We start from the raw sequence: 24,959 nt of genomic DNA, 5'->3' as shown, positions 1-24,959 counted from the left end.
ACGTCTAAAAATGTACTCTTAGGAATGCCTTCATCCCAACTTTGAAGATTTTTAGGCAAATCATGTAGATTAAGTACATAAACATCTGTCTATTGACATAAGCTTTCCCCAATCTTCAAACATGCACTATGTATACAAAGATAGCCATAACGCAAACTTGGCCTAAACCATCTCAGAATACAGTAATTTTCCATGCTTACTCATTAGAAATATACTGGATACATTTTATCTTTCTTTCATTATTCCTAACATTTTCTCCACTTTTGTAAGTACCTCCAAATTGATTTATTTCAACTTTTTCCGAAGAGTATCAGTAATGCCAAAATTGCCTTTTAGAAGGTGCAATTTATACTTATCTTCAAATACATCCACTTTCCCAATATTTTCAGTGATTTCATTACAGGAATATTATGTGATTCTCATTTCAATGATCACAGGCAATAGCCTACTCCTCTCCTCATTACACAATTATTTTCCTGGTTATGAAATACAACATTCATCTTCAGAGTTATCAGGGGCATAATACGTAGCCTCAAAACACAAAGTCACTGAGATCTGCTGCACCGCAGCACTGCTTCCTACCTCTGCAGGTATTTTACATTCCTTGGTGACCTCTGCATTGAAGGAAACAATCCCTGGAAAATTTGATTTCAATAGCTCACTGAGTTTAGTGATTATTTCTCTCCATTGCTTAAAAACAATTTTATGCATCTAATAAATTTTTGTCAGAAGATTTTCTTTCACAAAATACCTTATAACCATATTTCTGGCATAGGACCTTCCCTCAGTAACATTGTTAGTGTCAGCAACATTGTCTGCTACCCCAAGTGATTGTACATCTGAAATGTGAACACTGCAGAACTTGTAAAATATATCCCCCACATTATTGTACAGTCTATCATGTGCAAAATACTACCAAATACAACACTAGTCTAAAAAGAAGTCTTTTTTTGAAAAGACAGAATCTTGTTATATTATCTAGGTGGGCCTCCAGTTCCTGGGTTCAAGCTGTCCTCTTGCCTCAGCCTCCCATGCAGGTGGACTATAGCTTGCAACACCATACCTGGCTAAAAGGGTCTTTTTAATTAATACTCAAAGGTCTCTGGAATCAAGATTACTTTGTCATCCACCCCTTCTGGATGACAATCACTTGATATATTGAGTTTTACTAAAATGTTACACAAAAGAATACGGAAGTAGTTAATCCCAGATTGGGTTATTTCCAACTGAATTTTTCAGTAGACCTAATAAATAAAATCAACTACTGGTCTAGGATCTGTGTACATAAGACGGTCGAGGGTTTAAGTAAATGAGACAGTTGAAACAAAGCCAGTATCCCCAATCTCCCACTTTGATAGCCCACAGACACACTTCACCTGGTTGTACCACTAAAACAGCACACTGGAATTCTCTGTTAAAACATGTAATTGCCTATGTCACAAATGCCAATTACAACACTTGAAATGACATTTCATTTGACATATTTTATTGGTTTTGTCTGATGGCCTTTAGTGTGGCATCTGTCTTTGATATAGATCTTAGTGAAGTGTGATACACACACATTTCATTCTTTAGGCATAAATCTAACCTTCTACTACCACCCCATTAATAGGTCATTATACTGTAAATAGGTCAAGAAGCAATCAAGATTTTTTAGGACCACCAAGCTGAGGTACATGGAGGCAGATTCAGGCACAAAAAAAAAATCTTCACATGGAAGAAATCTTTCAGAACCTTTTATATATTTAAGTGCAAAAGAGAATCCTGAGAAGGCAGCTGAGGTGTGTTTTATTCCTGCTAACCTTGTGCAATATGAAAGACTCGATTCATTCTAATTTATAAAACATATGAGTGAAGAAAGTAGGTTGGAACATAGATTGGAAAGTAGGTGGAAATTATAAAATGTGATAGTCCACTTTTTCATAATCTTGTCCACAGGCTTTCACTAAAGAAATGCTATAACCTATGTGTACTATATTAAAGTGTCACAACTGAAGGATACTGGTAAACTCAGTTTTATCTCTACAAAGTTTTTAAAATCCTTATTTCTAAAACACTTGTTTTGCAAAATAATAGAGAAATATTATGCAAACAAATTACTCATGGAAATAAAGGAAGGGCTGGGCTCACCTGAATAGTTGGCACTTTGTCTTTACATTCATGAAAACCCACGGATTTTAGCAAAGAATCATTTTTCTCACAGCTCTCCTGGCTGATAAGTGTGTCCGCATAGTTGGGCTGGGGGAAGATCAGGTGACTCTTCCGAGAGTCCGAGGTGAGGGAGACCTCGTGGGAATAGGTCTGCAGGAAAGCCCGCACCCCATCCATGCCCACATAGTGCGAGGTGGGCACACTTGCCAAGCCACCTTCTGAAGCCTGCAGCCGGCGTGACTGGAGCCAGCGCCGCAGCCTGAGCGCCAGCAGTACGAGAACGAAGGCTATGAAGATGCAGGAGACTGCGGCCACCGCCACCACCAGGTACAGCATGAGGTCAGAATTGTAAGGACCGTTGGAGGGCTCAAGGCTGCCCAGGTCGGCCAAGACTTCGGGGATGCTGTCGGCCACAGCCACGGTGAGCGTGACGGTGGCTGACAGAGGAGGCTGGCCGTGGTCCTGGACGGCCACCACGAGGTTCTGCTTGAGTGCGTCTTTGTCCAGCAGGGCCCGCGCCGTGCGCACCTCGCCCGTGTGCAGCCCCACCGCAAAGAGTCCTGGCTCGCTGGCCCTAAGCAGGAGGTATGACAGCCAGGCGTTCTGGCCTGAATCTTTGTCCACTGCCACTACCTTGGTCACCAGGTAGCCGGGATCTGCGGAGCGGGGTGCCAGCTCCACACCAGTAGAACCGTCTGTGGGGAGGGCCGGGTACAGGATCTCGGGCGGGTTGTCATTCTGGTCCAGCACAAACAGGCTCAGTGACATGTTGCTACTGAGAGGCGGGTCCCCGCTGTCTCGTGCAGTCACTGTTAGTTGTAGTTCTCTCAACTGCTCAAAGTCAAAGGATTGCAGCGCGTACAGGACTCCAGTGTCAGAGTTTATGGAGACATAGGAGGACACTGGTCCCCCCTGGATGGTGTCTTCAGCCAAGGAATAAGTGACCTGGGCATTCTCCTCACTGTCCTGGTCCTGTGCAGTCACTAAGAAAATGGAGGCCCCTCTGGGGTTGTTCTCAGGGATGTAGACTGAGTAGGATGAGTGGGGGAAGGTGGGTGGGTTATCGTTGGTGTCTGCCACCTGGATGAAGATGTGAGTTTCCCTGGACAAGGGAGGAATTCCACCATCTGTGGCTTTCAGTGTGATGTTATACAAAGAGAGTGTTTCCCGGTCCAAGTTTTTGGTTGTGACCAATCTATAATAATTATCTATTGATTTTTCTAATTTAAAAGGTAGATTTTCTGGAATGGTGCAGGTCACCTCACCATTCTTCCCAGAATCTCTGTCTTGTACGTAGAAAAGAGCAATTACTGTTCCAAGAGGTGTGTCTTCAGGGATTGAGCTACTTAAAGACGTCATAATCACTTCTGGAGCATTATCATTTACATCTAAAACTGTGATCAGTACTTTTGCCTTTGTCAGACTACCAGGAACATCTTGAGCCTGAACTTCCATTTCATAGAAGCCAGTTTCTTCATAATCTAATCCTTCTAAAGTTGATAATTCTCCTGTAAGCGAGTTCAGATGAAACATCTGTAGAAGTTTAGGAGTTATTTTCCGAAAAGAATATGTCACTTCCCCATTGACTCCCTCGTCCAGGTCGATAGCATGTACCGTGAGCAGTTTTGTGCCCACTGGTACATTCTCGGGGACAGTTACTTGGTACTGAGGCAGAAAGAAGACAGGCGCGTGGTCATTCACATCCACCACTGTTACCTGGATGCGGGCGGTGCTGGATCGGGGCGGGTCGCCGCCGTCAGAGGCTGTGAGGACCAGGTGGTGAACCCGCTCTTCCTCCCGGTCCAGCACCCGCTCCAGCACCAGTTCCGGGTACTTAGTTCCATCGTCTCCACTTTGCACAGCCAGGGAGAAGTGGCGATTGGGGCTGAGCTGATAACTGTGGAGGGAGTTCGTGCCCACATCTGGATCCCCAGCCTCGCTTAACGGAAACCGAATCCCGGGAGCTGTATTCTCCATTATTTTTACATTTATTTCTTCCGTCAAGAATCTTGGAACGTTGTCATTAATATCTATTATTTCCACGTCTATAGGGTAAAGATTCATTTTATCTTCCATCAGGATGTTAAAGTTTACCAGACACCGCGCGCTCTGAGCGCAGATCTCTTCCCGGTCTATCCTGCCCGCAGTGACCAAGCTGCCGCTGCGCGGGTTCAGGGCGAAAAGCTGGGTCCTACTTCTGGAGACGATGCGGACTCCGCGCTCCGCCAGCTCCTGGGGCTCCAGCCCTAGGTCCTTGGCGATGTCACCCACGAAGGACCCTTTGTCCGTTTCCTCCGACACGGAGTAGAGAATGCGTCCTGCCCAGGCTTCCCACAGGGTCCCCAGGAGGATGGAGAGCAGGAGGAATCCTCTGTAGTCCCCGCCCCTTGGCTGAGCCGCCATAGTAGTCCTGCTTCTCTTACTTAGGCGCCCGTCTCGGGAAGTGCTTCAGAATGCGGGTGTATCCGGGTGGACCCCTCTGTCTTCGGAAGGGGAGCTCAGAATCCAGCAGGATAGAAGCTTGAGTTTAGTGCAGCCTGGAAGAGGGCTTATCGCAATCTGTCGTTTCTCTGTGCTGTAAAACTCGGTGGTTTCTGTGGGATCTCTCGCACCGTTTTTCCCTGGTTGGTGAACAGCGGCGCTCTGAGTCCTTACTAAGTTACTGCACTAGATCGATGCACACAATACACTGATTTCATAGAAAATTGTTTCATCTTTCAAAATTTCCCTGTTAAATTTCTTTGCTCTAGATATCCCTGATAATTTAAAAATCCATTTTAAGACACTGAATTAATGCAACAGTACTCATGGATGGGTGTTTGATAATCTTAGATAATTTTTTAAAAAACTGCTTTGCCTTGCAACTTTCAAGTGACTTTGGACCCTGACTCACACGTTATTGCACATAGGAAAATCAGTCATTGAAGGCAAAAAGGTAAATTTTATTTAAATACTTATGAAAAATTTTACATAGAAAATATTTACATCAGTGTATATAAATTTTAATTAATTCAGTATTAATTGAACTAGACATCATTAATTGGTTCTAGACACCATCATACAGGATTCAGAAAGTCAAAATTGTTGTAAAACATATAGACCTATTTTAATAAATTTTTGATTGTATAGAACCTTAGAGATGGTCTAACACCTTCATTTTAATGAGAGGTGGGGGGCCAGACGCGGTTGCTCACTCCTGTAATCCCACACTTTGTGAGGCCGAGGCAGGCGGATCACCTGAGGTCAGGAGTTTGAGACTAGCCTGACCAACATGAAGAAACCCCATCTCTACTAAAAATACAAAATTATCCGGGTGTGGAGGCGCGTGCCTGTAATCCCAGTTACTCAGGAGGCTGAGACAGGAAAATCACTTGAACCCGGGAGGTGGAGGTTGCAGTGAGCCGAGATCACACCATTGCACTGCAGCCTGGGCAACAAGAGCAAAACTCCGCTAGAAAGGGGGGGGGGGGGGGGGAGGGAGAGAGAGAGAGAGAGAGAGAGAGAAAGGAAGAAAGGAATTGCCTTGTTCCTGATCATTGATTATACGGTAGTAGAACAATGTCGGAATACAAATATTCTCACTCACAGTCTTGTGAGAAAAAAAAGAAAGAAATCATTGTTTGTCTTGGCTGCAACAATCAGCTATAGAAGCAACCCATTTTCTACAGAAGGCAGAAATTTGCAGAGATCCTACTGGGCTGTGAATTCATAAGAAAGTGGATAATGGATTGGTTGATTTTTTTCATTATGCAATTCATTTCAACTCTTCATCCTAGTATGCAATTCAAATCTTCATCCTACTCTATTCTAGTGCAATTGAGAAAACAGGGATCTCTAGACAGCATCTGAGCAAAATGCAGGACTGTCCTGAGAGGATCCTTAGAGGTACTCGTCTCTCCACTGATGTTGATAGAGTAAAACTAAATTATTGATGGATCCGAGGCTACCCTCTGCTAGCAGAAAGAAAAGAAAGCTCCTTTCACACAGTTGCAGAATAAAAGAGAATGATCTGCTCTGGAATAAAGACCTGGCAAGAAACAGTCTTGGTTTGTAAATTATTTTAGGTCCTGGAGAGTAGCTGATGGAACCAGGAGAATCCAGAACTAACACTAAGAAAGCTTAACTTAGTTTTGTGGGAGTCTCCTAAGTAACCTATTTCTGCTTTCTGGTGGCATTGCTCCAGAATACAGGGAATACTTTGAAGGAGATTATGTTTCCATCTATCAAAATAATCCATAGTTATCTTTGCATTCACAAAGTAGACAAATTTTGTTTAAAGGAACTAATAGAGGTATTATAGATGAATTCTGTAAACTGGAGTTAAATTCTATTTGTTTAATACTACTTTTGAAATTCTTGTTGAGGCAAGCAAAGTGTATGATTATTAAACAACATAAGTGCTTGTTGTAGACATTTTCAAACAAACTTTCATGTTTGGAGGTTATAGCTCTCAATGTCTTGATCCATTTCTACCTCATGCCTCAGAATTCATAGTTTCATCTCACATTTGTTTCTTATTCTACTGTTTTAAAAAAGTCTCAATTAACTTATTGTGTCTTGGTACCTTCTTTGGAGAAAAAGAAATAAGATCTAGTTAAATTAAATTTAGACTACTCTGAACACAAAGCATACATACCCTACGGAGTAAATGGCTTCATTATCTCTAGCATTCACATTTTCTAAGTTATTGAACATCATAAAATTAAATATCAAAGATCTTTACTAGACCACCAAGACATGTTTAATAAAATCTGACATAAGCTCATTATATCAAATTGAAATCATTTCATAGTTTAAAGAGCGTATATTATTGTTGACTAAGATATTGGGAAGAATCCTAACCATTTGCTTGGGTGTATTAAAAAGAATTCTACATAAAGTCTATTTGGCTTCCTGGGCATTGAATTGATTACCTTCTCTCTTTTCTTTTTGGGCCTTTTTTTTTTTTTTTTTTTTTTTTTTTTTTTACTAAAAAACAAATGAACAACAAAACAGTTCTTTGAAGTTCCATTTAGATTTTCATTCTCAAGCAAAGATAAAGGTATTTTCCAATGTTTCTCCTCTGAGATTTTACTCCTTCCCCTTTGATAATTACTACCTCAACAGAAGCCTGATCAGAAATGAATGCCTTTCAGGCCGGGCTCAGTGGCTCACGCCTGTAATCCTAGTGCTCTGGGAGGCTGAGGCGGGAGGATCACTTAAGGTCAGGAGTTTGAGACCAGCCTGGCCATCATGGTAAAACCCCATGTCTACTAAAAGTATGAAAATTAGCTAGGCATGGTGGAATGCACCTGTAATCCCAGCTACTTGGGAGGTTGAGGCAGGAGAATCAGGGAGGAGGAAGTTGCAGTGAGCTGAGATTACACCACTGCATTCCAGCCTGGGTGACAGAGCAAGACTGTCTTCCAAAAAAAAAAAAAAAAAAAAAAAAAAGGCTTTCACAGACCATAAAATAAGACAATAATTTGGTAATTTTTTTCCTGATGTTTCAAAATTCTGTAATGAACTGTCAAAACCTCAGATAGCCTATCTTATTATTAATGATCTGTATTGCAGGTGGATTAAAGAATCTCATTTAGTCAGAACTTAGCAAATTCCATGATTGCCAGGATGTTTAACAGTTGGTCAGTCCACATGAATGAATGACTTTTGCTAGAGTAGAAGTTGGCAGTTTTTCCATCAGTGAAATGTTTTATTTGTTTAAATGAAATGGTCACACGTAAAAAGAGAATAAAATAAACCAGCGTGGTCTCTATGAAAAGTAGTTAGTGAGCTTTCCCTATAACAACGAAAGCTCAAGATGTAGTTTAACATCCCAAATTGGTGATATAATAAAATGACATTCACACTTTCATAGTTTATGAAGTAATCATACATATAACAGCCCATCCAACTCACGAGACTAATATCCAAGATTCATGTTGTTTAAAGTTGTTATTTTATCAAAGTATATCACAAAGATACAAAAAAATGAGCTTTGAAGATGTGTATGATTAGATCTCTTGGTTAGGTATATACATCTGGAAACTCGAAATAAATAAATCTATAATAATTCCTTAAATGTAAATACCACAATATTGGTTTAGAAAAACACATGTTACTCTTAGCACCTTATTTAAAATCACATCAACTCAATGTTATCTTTATGAAGACTGACAAAGTCAGGTTACAAAGGAGGTTCCATTTATTTTCAAGGTATCATCTCAATTACTTTTTCCTTACACATTCATAACAAATTCAGATGCACAAGTGGCCACTCCATTCTATAATGCCACTAGATTGTAGACTCTTCCAACTCATGACCGGAAAAAAATCTTGACTATAATGTAGTTCAACAAGTCATCAAATTATAAAATCCCCTGTACTCCATTAATTCCAGGGCCATCAACTTGCTTTTGAAGACTGCCAGTAACAGAATCTCCCATCTCCTTAGTGATCCGTTTTCTATTCGAACATCATTGATAGTCAAAAACTTTGCTGTTTTCTGTTCATGAAACAATGATTTTGTTTGCACATTTCAGTCATAATAAATAAGACAAATCAGTCTTCTAAATGATAATCCCCTTTTTCTTGAAATATTTCTTTTCTTTTTTTTTTCTTTTTTTTTTTTTTTTGAGGCGGAGTCTCGCTCTGTCGCCCGGACTGGAGTGCTGTGGCCGGATCTCAGCTCACTGCAAGCTCCGCCTCTCGGGTTTACGCCATTCTCCTGCCTCAGCCTCCCGAGTAGCTGGGACTACAGGAGCCCGCTACCTCGCCTGGCTTGTTTTTGTATTTTTAGTAGAGACGGGGTTTCACTGTGTTAGCCAGGATGGTCTCGATCTCCTGACCTTGTGATCCGCCCGTCTCGGCCTCCCAAAGTGCTGGGATTACAGGCTTGAGCCACCGCGCCCGGCCTTTTTTTTTTTTTTTTTTGAGACAGAGTCTCGCTCTGCCGCCCAGGCTGGAGTGCAGTGGCCGGTTCTCAGCTCACTGCAAACTCCGCCTCCCGGGTTTATGCCATTCTCCTGCCTCAGCCTCCGAGTAGCTGGGACTACAGGTGCCCGCCACCTCGCCCGGCTAGCTTTTTGTATTTTTTTTTTTTTTTTTTTTAGTAGAGACGGGGTTTCACCATGTTAGCCAAGATGGTCTCGATCTCCTGACCTCGTGATCCGCCCGTCTTGGCCTCCCAAAGTGCTGGGATTACAGGTTTGAGCCACGGCGCCCGGCCTGAAATATTTCAGTAAACAGTTACTATGTGATGGAAGCCTTATTGTCTGGGTTAAAATGCTAAAATATTTAAATTTTTGTTTATTTGAACCTCATTAACATTTGTTCTCCCATTCACCAGTCATCTATTTTTAGAGATATGTCCTGTAAGCAGACACTACCAAGCATGTTTTAAAATTCATTTTAACTCTTTATTTATTTATTATTATTAGTATTTTTTGAGACAGAGTCTCACTCTGTCACCCAGACTGAAGTGCAGTGGCGCGACCTTGACTCACTGCAACCTCTACCTCCAAGGTTCAAGGGATTCTCCTGTCTCAGCCCCCTGAGTAGCTGGGATTATAGGCCCATGCCACCCCACCCGGCTAATTTTTGTATTTTTAGTACAGACGGGGTTTCACCATGTTGGTCAGGCTGGTCTTGAACTCCTGACTTTGTGAGCCCCACACCTTGGCTTCCTAAAGTGTTGGGATTACAGGTGTGAGCCACTGCACCCAGTCATTTTCACTCTTAAATACTATCAGACACACAGTATTCAAAAGACATCGTAGTAGGCACACAGCATCGAGTGCTTAGTTATTTCTTAACAACCGAATAATTATAATAATGGTGATGTCAACAAATACTTATTCACTATGCTGCTTTATAGTTTGAAAAAAAAGTTATAAAATTATTTTCTTAGAATTTGAGTCAGATAGATAAGGAAAGTCTTGTTTTAAAAAATAATATAAGTAGAGCTTATTTGGGCTAAGCTTTAGGATTGCATCCCAGGAACATAGATTTAAGTTGCCCTGGATACACACTCTATGAGCAGCAGTTACAAGTGGATTTTTACTCTAGACTGGGCAACAGAGGGACATCCCATCTCTAATAAGGGAAGTCTTTTAAGTCTTAATTTTAGTTGGAAGATAATGGCGATTGTAACTGGCCCAAGTAAATGACAGATAGTTACAGGAATGTTATTCAAGTCTTTTAATGCCAAAGATCAGATGTTCCATGCTGCAGTTACCAACGATTCTTATCTTTTTAAAAATAATTTTTGATTCCTAAGTAGTAAAGGTGAAAGATCTCTTGTATGAACCTCCGTCATTTATAATTATTAAGTAACACTGAAAAAAACAAAATCTTTTTTTTTTTTGAAAGAGAGAGAGAGACGCATTCTGTCTCCCAGGCTAGGGCGCAGTGACACAATTATATCTCACTGCAGCCTCAAACCCCTGGACTTAAGCAATTCTCCTATCAGAGCTTCTCGAGTAGCTGGGACTACAGGTGTACACCACACATCTGGCTAATTTTTTTTTTCTTTTTGGTAGAGAGAGTCGTGCTATGTCGCCTAGGCTGGTCTCAAACTCCTGGACTCAAGGGGTCCTCCCATCTCAGCCTCCTGAAGAGGTGGGATTACAGGTGTGAGCCACCATGCTAGCTAAAACCAAGATCTTGATAACATTGACCTAAATTAAGATTATTTTCCCCCACATTAGAAAAAGAAAGAAACTTACAAATGTCACATAATAGGAAAAAACCTAAGAAACGAGATGTACTCAATCCAAGACACAAATAGTTTGCCAAGAAGAGAAAGGTAAAGAAAAACTAGGACATGCATTATTTTCCCCCCACAAAATTAAGACTTCAGAACATTCTTTTGATATAAAAGAAAAACATTAGAATTATGTGATTCCCTGCAAAGGACTAAGAAAATTAAGCACTAATCAAAGATAATCTTTAATTTTCATGCCAACCAATAAAAACAATTCCCTCACCTGAACAAGGGAGTCATCCACTTTACAAAATCACGCATCTTCCTGTGCCTAAAGAGGTTCACTTCTCTTGCAGCCATCCTGGCTGATAAGTGTGTCTAAATAGTTGGGTGGCGGGAAGATCAGATTACTCTTCCGCTTCCGCCTGGAAAGAAACTCACCTGAAGTTGCCTGGGGTCTCCTTTCATTTCAAGTAAATCCTGAGTTGTGAGAAGAGACTCGCTTTTCTCACAGCTCTCCTGGCTGATGAGCGTGTCCGCATAGTTGGGATGGGGGAAGATCAGATGACTCTTCCGCGAGTCTGCAGTGAGTGAGACCTCGTGGGAATATGTCTGCAGGAAAGCCCGAACCCCGTCCACGCCCACAAAGTGCGAGCCGGGCATGCTCGCCAAGCCACCTCCCAAAGCCTGCAGCCGGCGTGACTTGTGCCAGCGCCGCAGCCTGAGCGCCAGCAGCACGATGACGAAGGCCAAGAAGACGCAGGAGACCACGGCCACCGCCACCACCAGGTACAGCGTGAGGTCAGAGTTCTGAGAACCATCGGAGGGCTCAAGGCTGCCCAGGTCGGCCAGGATTTCGGGGATGCTGTCGGCCACAGCCACGGTGAGCGTGACAGTGGCGGAGAGAGGGGGCTGGCCGTGGTCCTGGACGGCCACCACGAGGCTCTGCTTGAGCGCGTCTCTGTCCAGCAGGGCCCTAGCCGTGCGCACCTCGCCCGTGTGTAGACCCACCGTGAAGAGTCCCGGTTCGCTGGCCTTGAGCAGGCGGTAGGACAGCCAGGCGTTCTGGCCCGAGTCTCTGTCCACCGCCACCACCTTGGTCACCAGGTAGCCAGGCTCTGCGGAGCGGGGCGCCAGCTCCACGCCGGTGGAACCGTCTGTGGGGAGGGCGGGATACAGGATCTCGGGCGCATTGTCATTCTGGTCCAGCACAAACAGGCTCAGTGACATGTTGCTGCTAAGAGGCGGGTCCCCGCTGTCGCTGGCTGTCACCCACAGCTGTAGGTCTCTCAACTGCTCATAGTCGAAGGAGCGCAAGGTGTACAGAATCCCAGTGTCGGAGTTGATGGACACGTAGGAGGACAGGGGCGCCCCCTGGAGGGTGTCTTCTGCCAGTGAGTAGGAGACTCGGGCGTTCTGGTCCATGTCAGGGTCCTGTGCATTCACAGAGAAGATGGAGGCGCCCCTGGGGTTGTTTTCAAGGACATAGACTGAGTAGGATGAGTGGGGGAAGGTGGGCGGGTTGTCGTTGGTGTCTGCCACATTTAGGGAGATGATTGTTTCTGTTGACAGAGGCGGTGTTCCTTTGTCCGTGGCTGTCACAGTGATGTTGTATAAGGATACCTCTTCCCGGTCTAGAGCTGCATTTGTCACTAATCGATAATAATTGCTAACTGATTTTTCCAATTCAAATGGGAGACTTCTCGGGATGGAACAGGTTACCAGGCCATTCAGGCCAGAGTCTCGATCGAACACTTGAAAAAGAGCGATGACTGTTCCTGGAGGTGCACTTTCAGCAATTGTTCTGCTTCCAGATGTAACAACCACTTCTGGTACATTATCATTGACATCCAAGATAGTTATTAAGACTTTCGCTCTGTCTCGAAGACCTGGCCCATCCCGGGCTTCAACACCCAGCTCGTAAAATCTCGAGTCCTCATAGTCTAGATTTGCGGAAGTTGAAATTTCTCCAGTCAAAACATTCAAACAGAAAATTTGTGAGACCTTTTCTGTAATCTTCACAAAGTAATAAGTTACTTCCCCGTGGACTCCTTCATCCTGGTCGGTGGCATTTACTGCCAACACTGGTGTGCCTACTGGCAGGTTTTCAGGAACACTCACACGATAGACAGGCTGAGTAAACATTGGAGCGTTGTCATTCGCATCTACAACTTTTACCAGAATTCGGGCAACGCTTGAGCGGACAGGGTCACCGCCATCCATGGCAGTAAGGACCAGGTGGTAAACGGCTTCTCCTTCCCGGTCCAGGGTGCCCTCCAGCACCAGCTCCGGGTACTTGGGCCCATGGCCTTCGCTTTGCACATCCACTGAGAAGTGACTATTACCACTGAGCTTAAAGCCCTGAAGGGAGTTTATTCCCACATCAGGGTCATAGACCTCCGTTAGTGGAAAACGAGAGGATGGAGCTGCGTTTTCGAGAATTTTCACTTCCAATTCTTCTTTTAAGAATTGGGGTGTATTGTCATTAATGTCCACTATTTCCACTTCCACGGGATAAAGATTCAGTTTATCCTCGACAAGGATGTTAAAACTCACCAGACACCGCGGGCTCTGAGCACAGAGCTCCTCCCGGTCTATCCTATCCGCGGTGACCAAGCTGCCGCTTCGCGAGTTCAGAGAGAAAAGCTGCGTCCTACCTCTGAAGACGATGCGGACTCCCTGCTCCGCCAGCTCCCGGGGCTCCAGTCCCAGGTCCTTTGCGATGTTGCCTACGAAGGAGCCTTTCTCCAGCTCCTCGGGAATAGAGTAGCGGATCTGCGCTGCCGCGGCCCCCCACAGCGTTCCCAGGAGCGTGAGGAGCAGGACCTGCTCGCTGCGCAGCGGACGCCTCTGCAGAGGCGCCATTATTGGCTTATTAGAGACTTCTCTGGGATTAAGAAGAGGAAAAACAGGTCTGCATCACTTTTGCTCTTCTCAGAAATAGCGGTTAAGTTCCTTCAACAAGCAGAGACCGGATGCGAAGCGTTTCAGGTCAGAATTTCCGCACAACTTTCCTGCTTTCCTGTCTGATTTGCTTTGTGGTTGGAGGATGTAACTCGAGTTTCCGTTGATTTTCTTGCCCGGGTTAGTGAACAGCGACGCTTAGAGTCCTAACTTAATACTGCATCGTTTTGTGAAACTATCATACAGAGGCTTTTATTTCTGCTATATCTGCATAGATGACACTCATAATATTTCCCTTCCCAAGACAATGAAGCATTTAGAAGAGTGCAAGAGATTATTCTGAATAATTTTAAATGTTCTCTGATGTTTACCATTCATTTTTACGGAAATATCTCTTAGGATCTTGGGGAACAGAAAAAATATTACTATCTTCTGTAAATTTTGAATTATCATCATATTTCAACATCATTTACACTAGTCCCATTTTCAATAAGGGTACCAACAACTACAAACACATTTTTTTGAGACAAACTCTCTCTGTGTCTCCCAGGCTAGAGTGCAGGGGCACAATTATAGATTATTGCAGCCGCAATCTTCTGGGGTCAAGGGATCCTCCCACCTCAGCTTCCCGAGTAGCTGGGACTACAGGCATATGCTACACAAACACATTTTGAGCCAATTCACTATAGTGCCCAATACAAGAGTTGCCATTTTAGATGCCATTATTTCTTTTGATTAGCATAGAAATTAAAAACTGCCCTGACACAGGCAACATCTGTGTATACTTTAAAAAAATGCAAAGGGAAGTAAAAATATTATATATAGTTACATTAAAAATGTCTTAAGATATGCATTATGTTTAATATATTTTAGGATTGACTGCATTAAAACTAAGTAAACCACTTAAGTGTGCAAATCTGTGTCTAATTCTGGATAGATACGTCTGAAAATGACAGTGTGAGACAATACTGTATTAAAAATGTTTCAGATTATAGTGTATTAGGATTAACAAACATTTCAAGACTATCAAAAGGAGGCTTTCTATGAAAGAACAACTGCCACACAGATATTCTACAGGAAATTCTACAAAGAATTTCCTAGGCACCCTACTCCATACCCAGAAAATCAATAAAATAATGTAATCAAGAAATATTTAATCTATAAATATTCTATCTCTAAATCAATGAATTGAAACCCAATTATATTTATGGAAGGAAAGGTTTGAAGAAACTCACCTGTTGCAAATTGCCTGAATTAGAAGGCATTTTTGGATTGTCATTACTTTCAAACCAAGATGCTTCATCACATAGCAGATCTTGTGGTACAGCATCTTCAGCCTTTATATTGAGAAATTTAAACTCGGTGTTTGAGGAATGTGAGGCAGCACACAGATTGTAGGAATAAAGCAAAGTCCTTTCGCTATAGTTGGGGAGAGCTCCAGGTATAGTCTTGGAGTAGAGACCAGGCTGAAAGTAGCCCTCAGTGGCGGGTCTAGAAGAGCGTCGCGGCGCAGGGCGATGGCCAGAATCACCGCGAGGAGGAAGAGCACCGAGATCAAGGCCAACGCCACTACTAGGTGAAACTGTAGCACTGCCTGAAGGTCAGAGGGAGTGGGACGGTCGCTAAGGTCAGGTTGTATCTCTTGCAAGCTATCTACGAAGATTAGGTGCAGCGTGACGGTGGCTGAAAGAGGCGGCTGTCCTCCATCACGAACAGTGACCAGCAGGTGCTGGCGGGCAGCCTCCCTGTCGCCCAAGGTAAGCGCCGTGCGCACCTCACCGGTGCTCAGCCCCAGGCTGAGCAGCCCGGGCTCGCTAGGCTGCTGAATGTGGTAGGACAGCCAGGCGTTGGGTCCCGAGTCTGCGTCCACCGCCACCACCTTAGTCACCAGGTAGCCAGGCTCTGCAGCGCGCAGCACCACATCGAAGAACGCAGAGCCATAGGGCCCCAGAGCTGGGTACAGCACCCGCGGTGCATTGTCGTTGCGGTCGCCCACCAACACGCGCAGGCTCATGTTGGTGCTGAGCGCAGGCGAGCCCTGGTCGCGGGCCTCCAGCGTGAGCTCGAAGGCGCGCAGCTGCTCGTGGTTGAAGGCTCGCTGCGCGAACACCACCCCGCTCTGCGCGCTCACGGACACGTAGGACGACAGCTCCCGCTGCTCCAGGTCACTGGCCACGACTTAGTAGTAGACAAGGCCGTTAGGTCCCAAGTCGGGATCCGAGGCGCTAACATGTGCAATGGAGGCTCCAGGCGGGTTGTTCTCAGCTACATGCACCGTGTAGGAGGCCTGGTGGAAAACTGGAACATTGTCGTTGGCATCAAGGATGTGCAGAGTGATGGTCTTGCTGGAGGAGAGCGGTGGATTGCCTTTGTCGGTAGCTGTGATCGTCACATTGTATTCTGGGATCTGCTCCCGGTCCAGGGCTCCATCTGTCACCAACCTGTATGTGTTTTTGGTATCTTGAACGATTTTAAAGGGGAACTTTCCTTTTAGTTGGCATAGGATTTCTCCATTAAATCCAGAATCTAGATCATGTGTTTTGATCAGGGCAATAGCAGTTCCCAGCTCAGCATCTTCTTGTATATGTTGGGATTCAGAAGTCAGGGTTATCTCCGGGGCATTGTCATTTTCATCTGAAATATCTATCTGTACTTTACAATATGTAGTGTGATGGCCACCATCCTTTGCTTCCACCCTAATTGTGTAGCTATCACTCTCTTCAAAGTCCAGTTCTCCAACAGTGGTGAGTTCCCCCGTTTTACTGTCCAGCTTGAACAATTGTCTCACTGCCTTACCAATATTGATGTAGGCATAGATGATTTCAGCATTAACACCCTCATCCAAGTCAGTGGCCATCACTTTTAATACAAAGGAGCCAGCGGGCAGGTTCTCTGCAACACTGACCCTGTACATGTCCTGAGTAAATACTGGGGGGTTATCATTTGCGTCTGCAATGATTACCCTGATCTGGGTGGTACAGCTTCTGGAGGGCTCGCCCACATCCACAGCTGTGAGGACCAGGTGGTGATGCAGCTGCTCTTCCCTCTCCAGGGGTGCTTTCAGTACTAGTTCTAGGTACCTACTGCCATCCAGGTTCTCCTTCTGAATCAAAGAGAAGTGCGGATCGGGGCTGAGGTAGTACTGCTGCAGCGAATTGACACCTACATCAGGATCCTGAGCAGATTCCATGGCAAAGGTGGCTCCAGTGATCACCAGTTCGCTGATTTCCAGCTCAGTGATATTTTCGCTAAAGGTCGGTGGGTTGTCGTTAATATCCTGGATCAGCACGGTTACATGAAAAACGTTTAAAGGCTTTTCAGCAACCATTTCAAATTCCAGAACACACGTTGACTTCTTGCCACAAATCTCCTCGGTCTATATGGTCGCTCACAAATAAGTCCCCATTTTCGGGGCTCACGGTAAAGAATTTCTTCTCTGCAATAACCCGCAGGTTCCGAGTAGGTAAATCCCCTACGCCAAAGCCCAGGTCCTTGGCGAGGTTCCCTACCAGGGAACCTCTGTCCAGCTCCTGGGGAATAGCGTAGCGGATCGGTTGGGAGAGCGCCTGGCTTAACAAAGAGAGCAGGAAGAGAAACAGCAATCGCCTCCGCCCTGCTGGGCCCCTCCATCCGGAGCTGTTTCCCATTCCCCTCTCTGCGCCTTTGCCTTTCTAAATCCGAGGAGAGGAGATCTTTAAATAATCTCAAGACTTCTCTGAGCAGAACCAACTATTTGCTTTGTCTTGGTGCTTGGGTTCTCTGATGGGTGTCTCCGCTGCAGGAAGCCGGATACAGAGTACACTTTTCTTCCAAGTTGGCTGCGGCGGGAGGAGCCAATACTTTGCACAGCACTAGCCAAGAGCGGCACCCGGCGCCTCCGCTGCAGAACTGCAGTAGTGGTGACTAAATCCGCTCCAAATAAGGAGCCAGTTAGGAGAAAAATCGGCAGTGTACTGATAGTGATACTTTCTTCCCATTTTAAAAGGACTTTTTTTTTTTTTTTTTTTTTTTTTTTTTTTTTTTTTGAGACGGAGTCTCGCTCTGTCACCCAGGCTGGAGTGCAGTGGCCGGATCTCAGCTCACTGCAAGCTGGGACTACAGGCGCCCGCCACCTCGCCCGGCTAGTTTTTTGTATTTTTTAGTAGAGATGGGGTTTCACCGTGTTAGCTAGGATGGTCTCGATCTCCTGACCTCGTGATCTGCCTGTCTTGGCCTCCCAAAGTGCTGGGATTACAGTAAAAGGACTTTTAAAAAACATTAAATATATTTACTATATCTTTAGTCTGTTATTTCTTTTAATTTGAGCTTTATCCATCCAAATCAAGTACCTTTTACTTGTCAAAGGGCAGAGATAATCTTGCTCAATCCCGTCATGTTTTTTAGTTTCCATTTTCATAAAATGGTCATAATAACACCTTCTCTGCTTACTTTAGTAGAAATGAGGACCAAATAAAATGATACATAGAAAAAGCATACAAATGAAAGCTATTTTTGGTGATGGCAGAAGACGTAGTATAAAGATGCTTGAAATATCAGCTTCACGTGTATTGTTATTGTATTCTATTTCCTTTTCTTCTAACTTCTAAAAGTTATAATCTCATAGCTTTTAGTTTTATTTTATGTTTCACTTTCTTCTCTTTTATCTTTATTATTTCCCCCCAAAAGAAGTTACAGGTAATGAGGAAATGATTGACCTTATAAAATAGAAGTGTAGCAAGAAGCAAGAGGGTCTCTTTTCCTTTGTTTCCAAGTGTCTACTTTTAATTAAATAAGTATGACTGAAAACTTTTTTTTTTCTGTAGAGGTGGGGTTTCACTATGTCGCCCAGGCTGGGCTTGAACACCTGGCTTCAAGCAATCCTCCCACCTCAGCCTCCCAAAGTGCTGGGATTATAAGGCATGAACCACCCTGGCCCAGATGAAAAACTTTTACAAAGGACGTTTGTTCATACTACATCACAATGGTTCTGAACTGTACTGTTTCTTCTCAAGTAGCCTAACAATGATGTGTTTATTAGGATTGGGGAGTGAATTGTGAGTCCTTATAATTATATTATTTAATTATGTAAGTAATCTTCCTGTCCACTTTTCCTTGGTTCCCAGTTTACCATCTGATCATACCAACCTTTTGTTATTTACACTTTTCCCTGGTCAATAACATGCCATTTTCCATGTTTCTGACAGGTGCCTTAAGTTTTAATTACATTTCCAAACCAGAAAATCTTCTTAAAGAAATTATCTTTAGCCTACATAATGTATTGTTATTCTAAAACTAGGCAGGTGTGCAGCAATAAGCAATGAGTTCCACACTGAATTCACCTTATAGTGGAAAAGCATTATAGCATCTGGAACTAGTCACGATATCCAGAATTCTGGACAGCCACTCATTGTCACCTTTATACAAACATCAAAAACATAACTGACTCAAGACTTTGCTCCAAAACATTCCAAAGCAAGGGCCTTCACACACAATGCCAAGTGTTCATTGTATGAACACTTCAATTAGTATGAAAAATTATTCTTCAGAACACATACAAAACTAAATATTCAGATATTTAAAAGTATATGGTATATATAGTACGTACATTCAGAATGTATGGATCAAGCATTTTATAAAGTCTGTTAGTAGTTTATAGAGGGTTTAAAGATGTTTTTCCATTGCACAAAATAGTTAACTCAGAGGAAGCGTACCCAAATCTATAACCTTTACTTTTTTTCCAAACACCCTACTCTGAGAAGCATATAACATTTTCTTTAAAAAAAAAAAAAAAAAAGGAAAAGCAAGTTTTCACATAGGAGTGAATGATGTTGCACCTATTCTATAGATTCTCTTGTTACTCTTTGGATGTATTCACTATTCAGTGAGTTTGTACATTTTACATTTTGGTCAGAATGTCCGTGTGTCTATGTATGTGTGTTTGTGTGTGTGTATGTGTATATGTGTGTGTGTGTGTGTGTGTGTGCGTGTATAATTGACTGCTCTCTAATAATTTTTTTTTTTTTTTTTTTTTTTTTTTTTGAGACGGAGTCTCGCTCTGTCGCCCAGACTGGAGTGCAGTGGCCAGATCTCAGCTCACTGCAAGCTCCGCCTCCCGGGTTCACGCCATTCTCCTGCCTCAGCCTCCCGAGTAGCTGGGACTACAGGCGCCGCCACCTCGCCCGGCTAGTTTTTTGTCTTTTTAGTAGAGACGGGGTTTCACCGTGTTAGCCAGGATGGTCTCGATCTCCTGACCTCGTGATCCGCCCGTCTCGGCCTCCCAAAGTGCTGGGATTACAGGCTTGAGCCACCGCGACCGGCCTAATAATGTTTAAAAAATAAAAATCAAGTGATCTTAGGTCCTTTAATGTGTCAATTAACCTTTCATGTGGTTGAGTAATGTAGCTTACTATCCCATTTGTAATATTTTATTACCTTTTCCCCTTATTTAGTCATTATTTGAAGCTGATGCTCAAGGTGTTAAAAGTACAAAATTTGAAGGATTAAGAATATTTTAATAAGAAGCATCTGAAAATCATCTTCAGCAAATCAGATGCAGAATGGAAATCTACTAGTTCTTTCATTACATAACACATCCTCCTGGAATTTGAGGCACATAGACCAGTATTTCATTAAGGCACACCTATTAATTTAAGATGAGCACATCCCTTAGATATGAAATTTAAAATTTTGAACCATCCTTAAATTGAATTCTTTTTTTCAAATACAACCTTAGACTCAAGTAATAAAGAAGAATTGCACCTACACTTAAAGAAAAGCTAACATTTCAGTAGGTGCTGATTTTAATAAGTAAAGGGTTTGTCTACAACAGAAGATGCCAGGTGTGTGACATATTTACATTTATTGAATGCAGCAGTATGTAACTCTTTGGAGGCTTTACATCACAGAACAAAGCCCAACTTTAAGGTTCCTTTACACTGATTTCTTCTCTCAACAAGCCCACATATCCAATAATTACATGGCTTAACACAAACTTTCCAGACTTTAGAATGCTACATGTTATCATCACTATAAATTTAATCTACTTTTCTGATATTTATGATGCAGAAGTTCTCTGTACCTTTCCACTGATTTATGTAAATACTGTAAATTATTTCCTTAAACAAATTTCAGGTAGACTAAAATATCAATCCTACACATTATCCTTTCCAAAACACGTACACTAACGGTGTCTAGGCAGACACCCAAAAGAGAACAATACATATAACAATTTGAATTAATAAAACATCTCTGTTATTAATAGAACTGCAGTTCCAATATAACAAAGTATTTGGGTAAAACGATTATATTTAACCACTTTCCTTTAAAGTATTTGTTTCACTTAAGTCTACAGATATCAGCCAGACTTCCCAAAATAGAATTTGAAAACAAATGGAGAAAGCATGAATTGAAAAAAATTAATCTCCAATAGAGCAAATAATATTCCACTATTTGCATAACTAGCTGATTTTGAATATGACAGAAAAATGAAAAAGGAAACAAACGAAAATGTTCTGGTCATCCTTACCGAAAGAGAAAACTAACCTGAACTCGCTGTTCTTCTTTGTTTGCATCTACCTTATCAGACATCAGAAGAGGCTCGCTTTTTTCACAGCTCTCTTCACTAAGGAGTGTGTCTGCATAGTTGGGCTGGGGAAAGATCAGGTGACTCTTCCTCGAGTCCGTGGTGAGGGAGACCTCGTGGGAATAGGTCTGCAGGAAAGCCCGAACCCCATCCATGCCCACAAAGTGCGAGGCGGGCACACTCGCCAACCTGCTGCCTTCAGCCTGAAGCAGGCGTGACTTGTGCCAGCGCCTCAGTCTGAGCACCAGCAGCACAATGACAAAGGCCAGGAAGACGCAGGAGACTGCAGCCACTGCCACCACAAGATAGAGTGTGAGGTCCAAATCCTCAGAGTCAATGGGGGTCTTCATACTGCCAAGGTCAGCCAGGATGTCAGGGATCCTGTCTGCCACGGCCACTGTGACCGTGACGGTGGCTGACAGAGGGGGCTGGCCGTGGTCTTCCACGGCCACCATGAGGCTCTGCTTGAGTGCATCCCTGTCCAGCAGGGTCCGCGCTGTCCGCACCTCGCCGGTGTGCAGCCCAACCGCAAAGAGTCCCGGCTCACTGGCCTTAAGCAGGCGGTAGGACAGCCAGGCATTCTGGCCTGAATCGTTGTCCACCGCTACCACCTTGGTCACCAGGTAGCCAGGTTCTGCGGAGCGGGGCGCCAGCTCCACGCCCGTGGAACCGTCTGTGGGGAGGGCGGGATACAGGATCTCGGGCGCATTGTCGTTCTGGTCCAGCACAAACAGGCTCAGTGACACGTTGCTGCTAAGTGGTGGGTTCCCATTGTCGCTGGCTGTCACCCACAACTGTAGGTCTCTCAACTGCTCATAATCGAAGGATCTCAGCGCATACACGACACCGGTGTCAGAGTTAATGGAGACATAGGAGGACAAGGGCGCCCCCTGAAATGTGTCTTCAGCCAGGGAATAGGTGACTCGAGCGTTGTCGCCGCTGTCAGGGTCATGGGCTGTCACAGAGAAGATAGAGACACCTCTGGGGTTGTTTTCTGGGAGAGAGGTGGAGTAGGAGGCTTGAGGGAAATTGGGTGGGTTGTCATTGATGTCTGCTACTTTCAAGGGGATGTGGTTTTCTGCAGAGAGGGGTGGGGTTCCATGGTCAATGACGGTTAAAGTGATATTATAATCTGAAGTCTCTTCTCTGTCCAGGTTTCTAGTTGTTAATAGGTGATAGTAATTATCAATTGACTTCTCCAGTTTAAAAGGCAAGTTCCTAGGAACAGAGCATGCAATCTCACCATTTTCTCCAGAATCACCATCATGTACGCTAAACAGCGCGATTATAGTTCCTGGAAGACAATCTTCAGAGAGGGAACTGGTCAGAGAGGTGAGGATCACTTCGGGGGCATTGTCATTCACATCCTGTACTGTGACCACCACCTTAGCGCTGGCAAGAAGAGCGCCTCCATCCTGAGCTACCACTTCCATGAGGTAGAATCTGGATTCTTCATAGTCCAGTGGTTGTAGAGTTGAGATTTCCCCCAGGTTGGAATCAAGTTGGAAAGTCTCCGAAATTTCGTCTTCTTCATTGCGAAAAGAGTAGGTCAATTTCCCGTTTATTCCCTCATCTGGATCCGTGGCGGTTAGCGTGAGCAGCCGAGTGCCCACAGGTATGTTCTCTGGAACACTCACGCTGTACTCGGATGGAGTGAACAGGGGTGCATTGTCGTTTGCGTCGAGGACCGTAACACGGATGTGCGTGGTGCCGGAGAGTACCGGGTCTCCGCCATCTAAAGCTGTGAGGAGGAGGTCGTGAACAGTCTCTTTCTCGCGGTCTAGGGGCTGTTCCAACACCAGCTCCGGATACTTTTGTCCATCAGTTCCGCTTACCACATCCAGAGAGAAGTGCAGATTGGAGCTGAGCTGGTAACTCCGGAGGGAGTTCACACCCACATCTGCATCCCGCGCAAAGGGAAGCACTAACCGTGTCCCTGCAGCCGCATTTTCATTAACTTTTACTTTTAACTCCTCATCCCGGAAACGCGGGAAGTTATCATTAATATCGATTATTTCTACTTCTACTACATAAATTTTCATTTTGTTCTCAACTAAGATGTTAAAGTTCACCACACACAGCGGGCTCTGAGCGCAGAGCTCCTCCCGGTCTATCCTGCCCGCGGTGACCAAGCTGCCGCTTCGCGGGTTCAGAGCGAAAAGCTGCGTCCTACCTCTGGAGACGATGCGGACTCCGCGCTCCGCCAGCTCCCGCGGCTCCAGCCCAAGGTCCTTGGCGATGTTGCCGACGAAGGAGCCTTTGTCCAGCTCCTCCGGCATCGAGTAGCTGATCTGCCCGGATCCCGGTTGGCACAGCGTCCCCAGGAGCATGAAGGGCAGCAGCAGCTCTCCGCAGGCCCAGCGCCTCGGTGGACTCGCCATTGCCTTTTCTCTGCCCAATTTTCTCTTAGTTCTGGTTCAGCCTGCTGTTTCCTTACTTATCTAAAGCCGATGGGTACATATTCCCCGACGAAAATGGGCGTGGAGGGTTGGCTTTTTGTAGGAGCCTGTCTGGTCTGTGTGTTTAGTATGGAGGGAGCAGAGTCGGGCCGCCTCTGCGGCAGCTTCTTTCCCACTTTGGTCAACAGCGACGCTCAGAGTCCTAACCAGTGATTGCACCAAATTCCATTTTTATTTCTCCTAAGTTTAGTTATAATTTTATTTCTAATAATGTTGCCATATCCTTAATGTTTAACTGTGTAGCATTGTCTATGACTCTTAATTCAGCTTTAATTCTGAAATATCAAGACTTCCACAATCCCTGAGATCAATATTATTAGATTCCAATACCTTACAAAAATGTTATTTAATGTGTCATTGGGGGAGCCTATGTCCTTTATTTACCTCTTACCTATATTTAGTCCATTAAATTAGGACATTCAAATTCTTACCTTTGTAGAATTCAAGATTTCATCTCTTTATTAGGATGCATTTAAGAAAACGTGCTTATTTGCACATAAGAATGCCAAGGAAACAAACCCAGTTCTCAATGCACCTTTCCAAACAGGACTACTGATTTATGTAAGTTATATTAGCTGTCATATGCAGAAGAAATACAGATCTTTATTACTTGTGAGGACTTTGAGAAAGTTTCTCCACTATCTCAGACAGCGTTAGAGTAGGGTCAACTATGCATTTTTATGTTTTTCTATTATCATGTTCAAATATTTTTAGTTCCAATGACAATCAGTATAGCAACTGTGGAGGGTGGGGCTTTATTTCATCACCTATGCAGGAAAGCATGACCAGATACTTACTGAGCAGTACTGAGTGGCCTTTCTATGTTGAGACAGTTATTTAATGCTATCATCTTTATATGACAACAGAAATAGAAAAACCTCTTGATTGAAAAAATGAACATTTCAGAAAGTCTTTCTGTTTAATGACACTTTCATAGAAAACTAAGAAAATTAAAATTCTGCCGGTCACGGTGGCTCAAGCCTATAATCCCAGCACTTTGGGAGGCCGAGACGGGCGGATCACGAGGTCAGGAGATCGAGACCATCCTGGCTAACACGGTGAAACCCTGTCTCTACTAAAAAATACAAAAAAGTAGCCGGGCGACGCGGCAGGCGCCTGTAGTCCCAGCTACTCGGGAGGCTGAGGCAGGAGAATGGCGTGAACCTGGGAGGCGGAGCTTGCAGTGAGCTGAGATCCAGCC

The 24,959-nt window shown here is 44.0% G+C and overlaps 3 protein-coding genes across 10 annotated transcripts in view; all 3 read right to left on the bottom strand.

The window, feature by feature from the left end:
• Positions 1-24,959, bottom strand: part of LOC104681863 (protocadherin gamma-C4) — a 191,594-nt gene that overhangs the window by 133,787 nt on the left and 32,848 nt on the right. Inside the window, exon 1 of one of the 8 annotated variants that reach the window (XM_030927792.1) lies at positions 21,260-24,087. The exons of 5 other annotated variants lie outside the window; for them this stretch is intronic. In XM_030927792.1, coding sequence (XP_030783652.1) covers positions 21,260-23,680 — 2,421 coding nt within the window. In that variant the 5' untranslated portion in view covers positions 23,681-24,087. Of the gene's footprint in view, positions 1-11,275; positions 13,980-21,259; positions 24,088-24,959 lie in introns of those variants that run through there. 2 more of the 8 variants (XM_030927787.1, XM_010388237.2) reach the window with 2 other exon arrangements.
• On the bottom strand, positions 1,471-4,860 carry LOC104681810 (protocadherin gamma-A7). The gene has a single exon (XM_010388232.2). The coding sequence runs from the start codon at positions 4,552-4,554 to the stop codon at positions 2,101-2,103; it is 2,454 nt and encodes an 817-aa protein (XP_010386534.1). The 5' UTR covers positions 4,555-4,860; the 3' UTR covers positions 1,471-2,100.
• Positions 14,944-17,734, bottom strand: PCDHGB3 (protocadherin gamma subfamily B, 3). Its single transcript, XM_010388235.2, is given in 3 exon segments — positions 14,944-15,245; positions 15,248-17,112; positions 17,114-17,734. Coding segments are annotated over 3 exon segments (2,439 nt in total). The 5' UTR covers positions 17,386-17,734.

The sequence above is a fragment of the Rhinopithecus roxellana genome, chromosome 3 (genome assembly GCF_007565055.1).
Source record: "Rhinopithecus roxellana isolate Shanxi Qingling chromosome 3, ASM756505v1, whole genome shotgun sequence".
Lineage (NCBI taxonomy): Eukaryota > Metazoa > Chordata > Mammalia > Primates > Cercopithecidae > Rhinopithecus > Rhinopithecus roxellana.
Note: the sequence above shows the minus strand (reverse complement) of the source record. Positions and strands in the feature narration are given on the sequence as shown.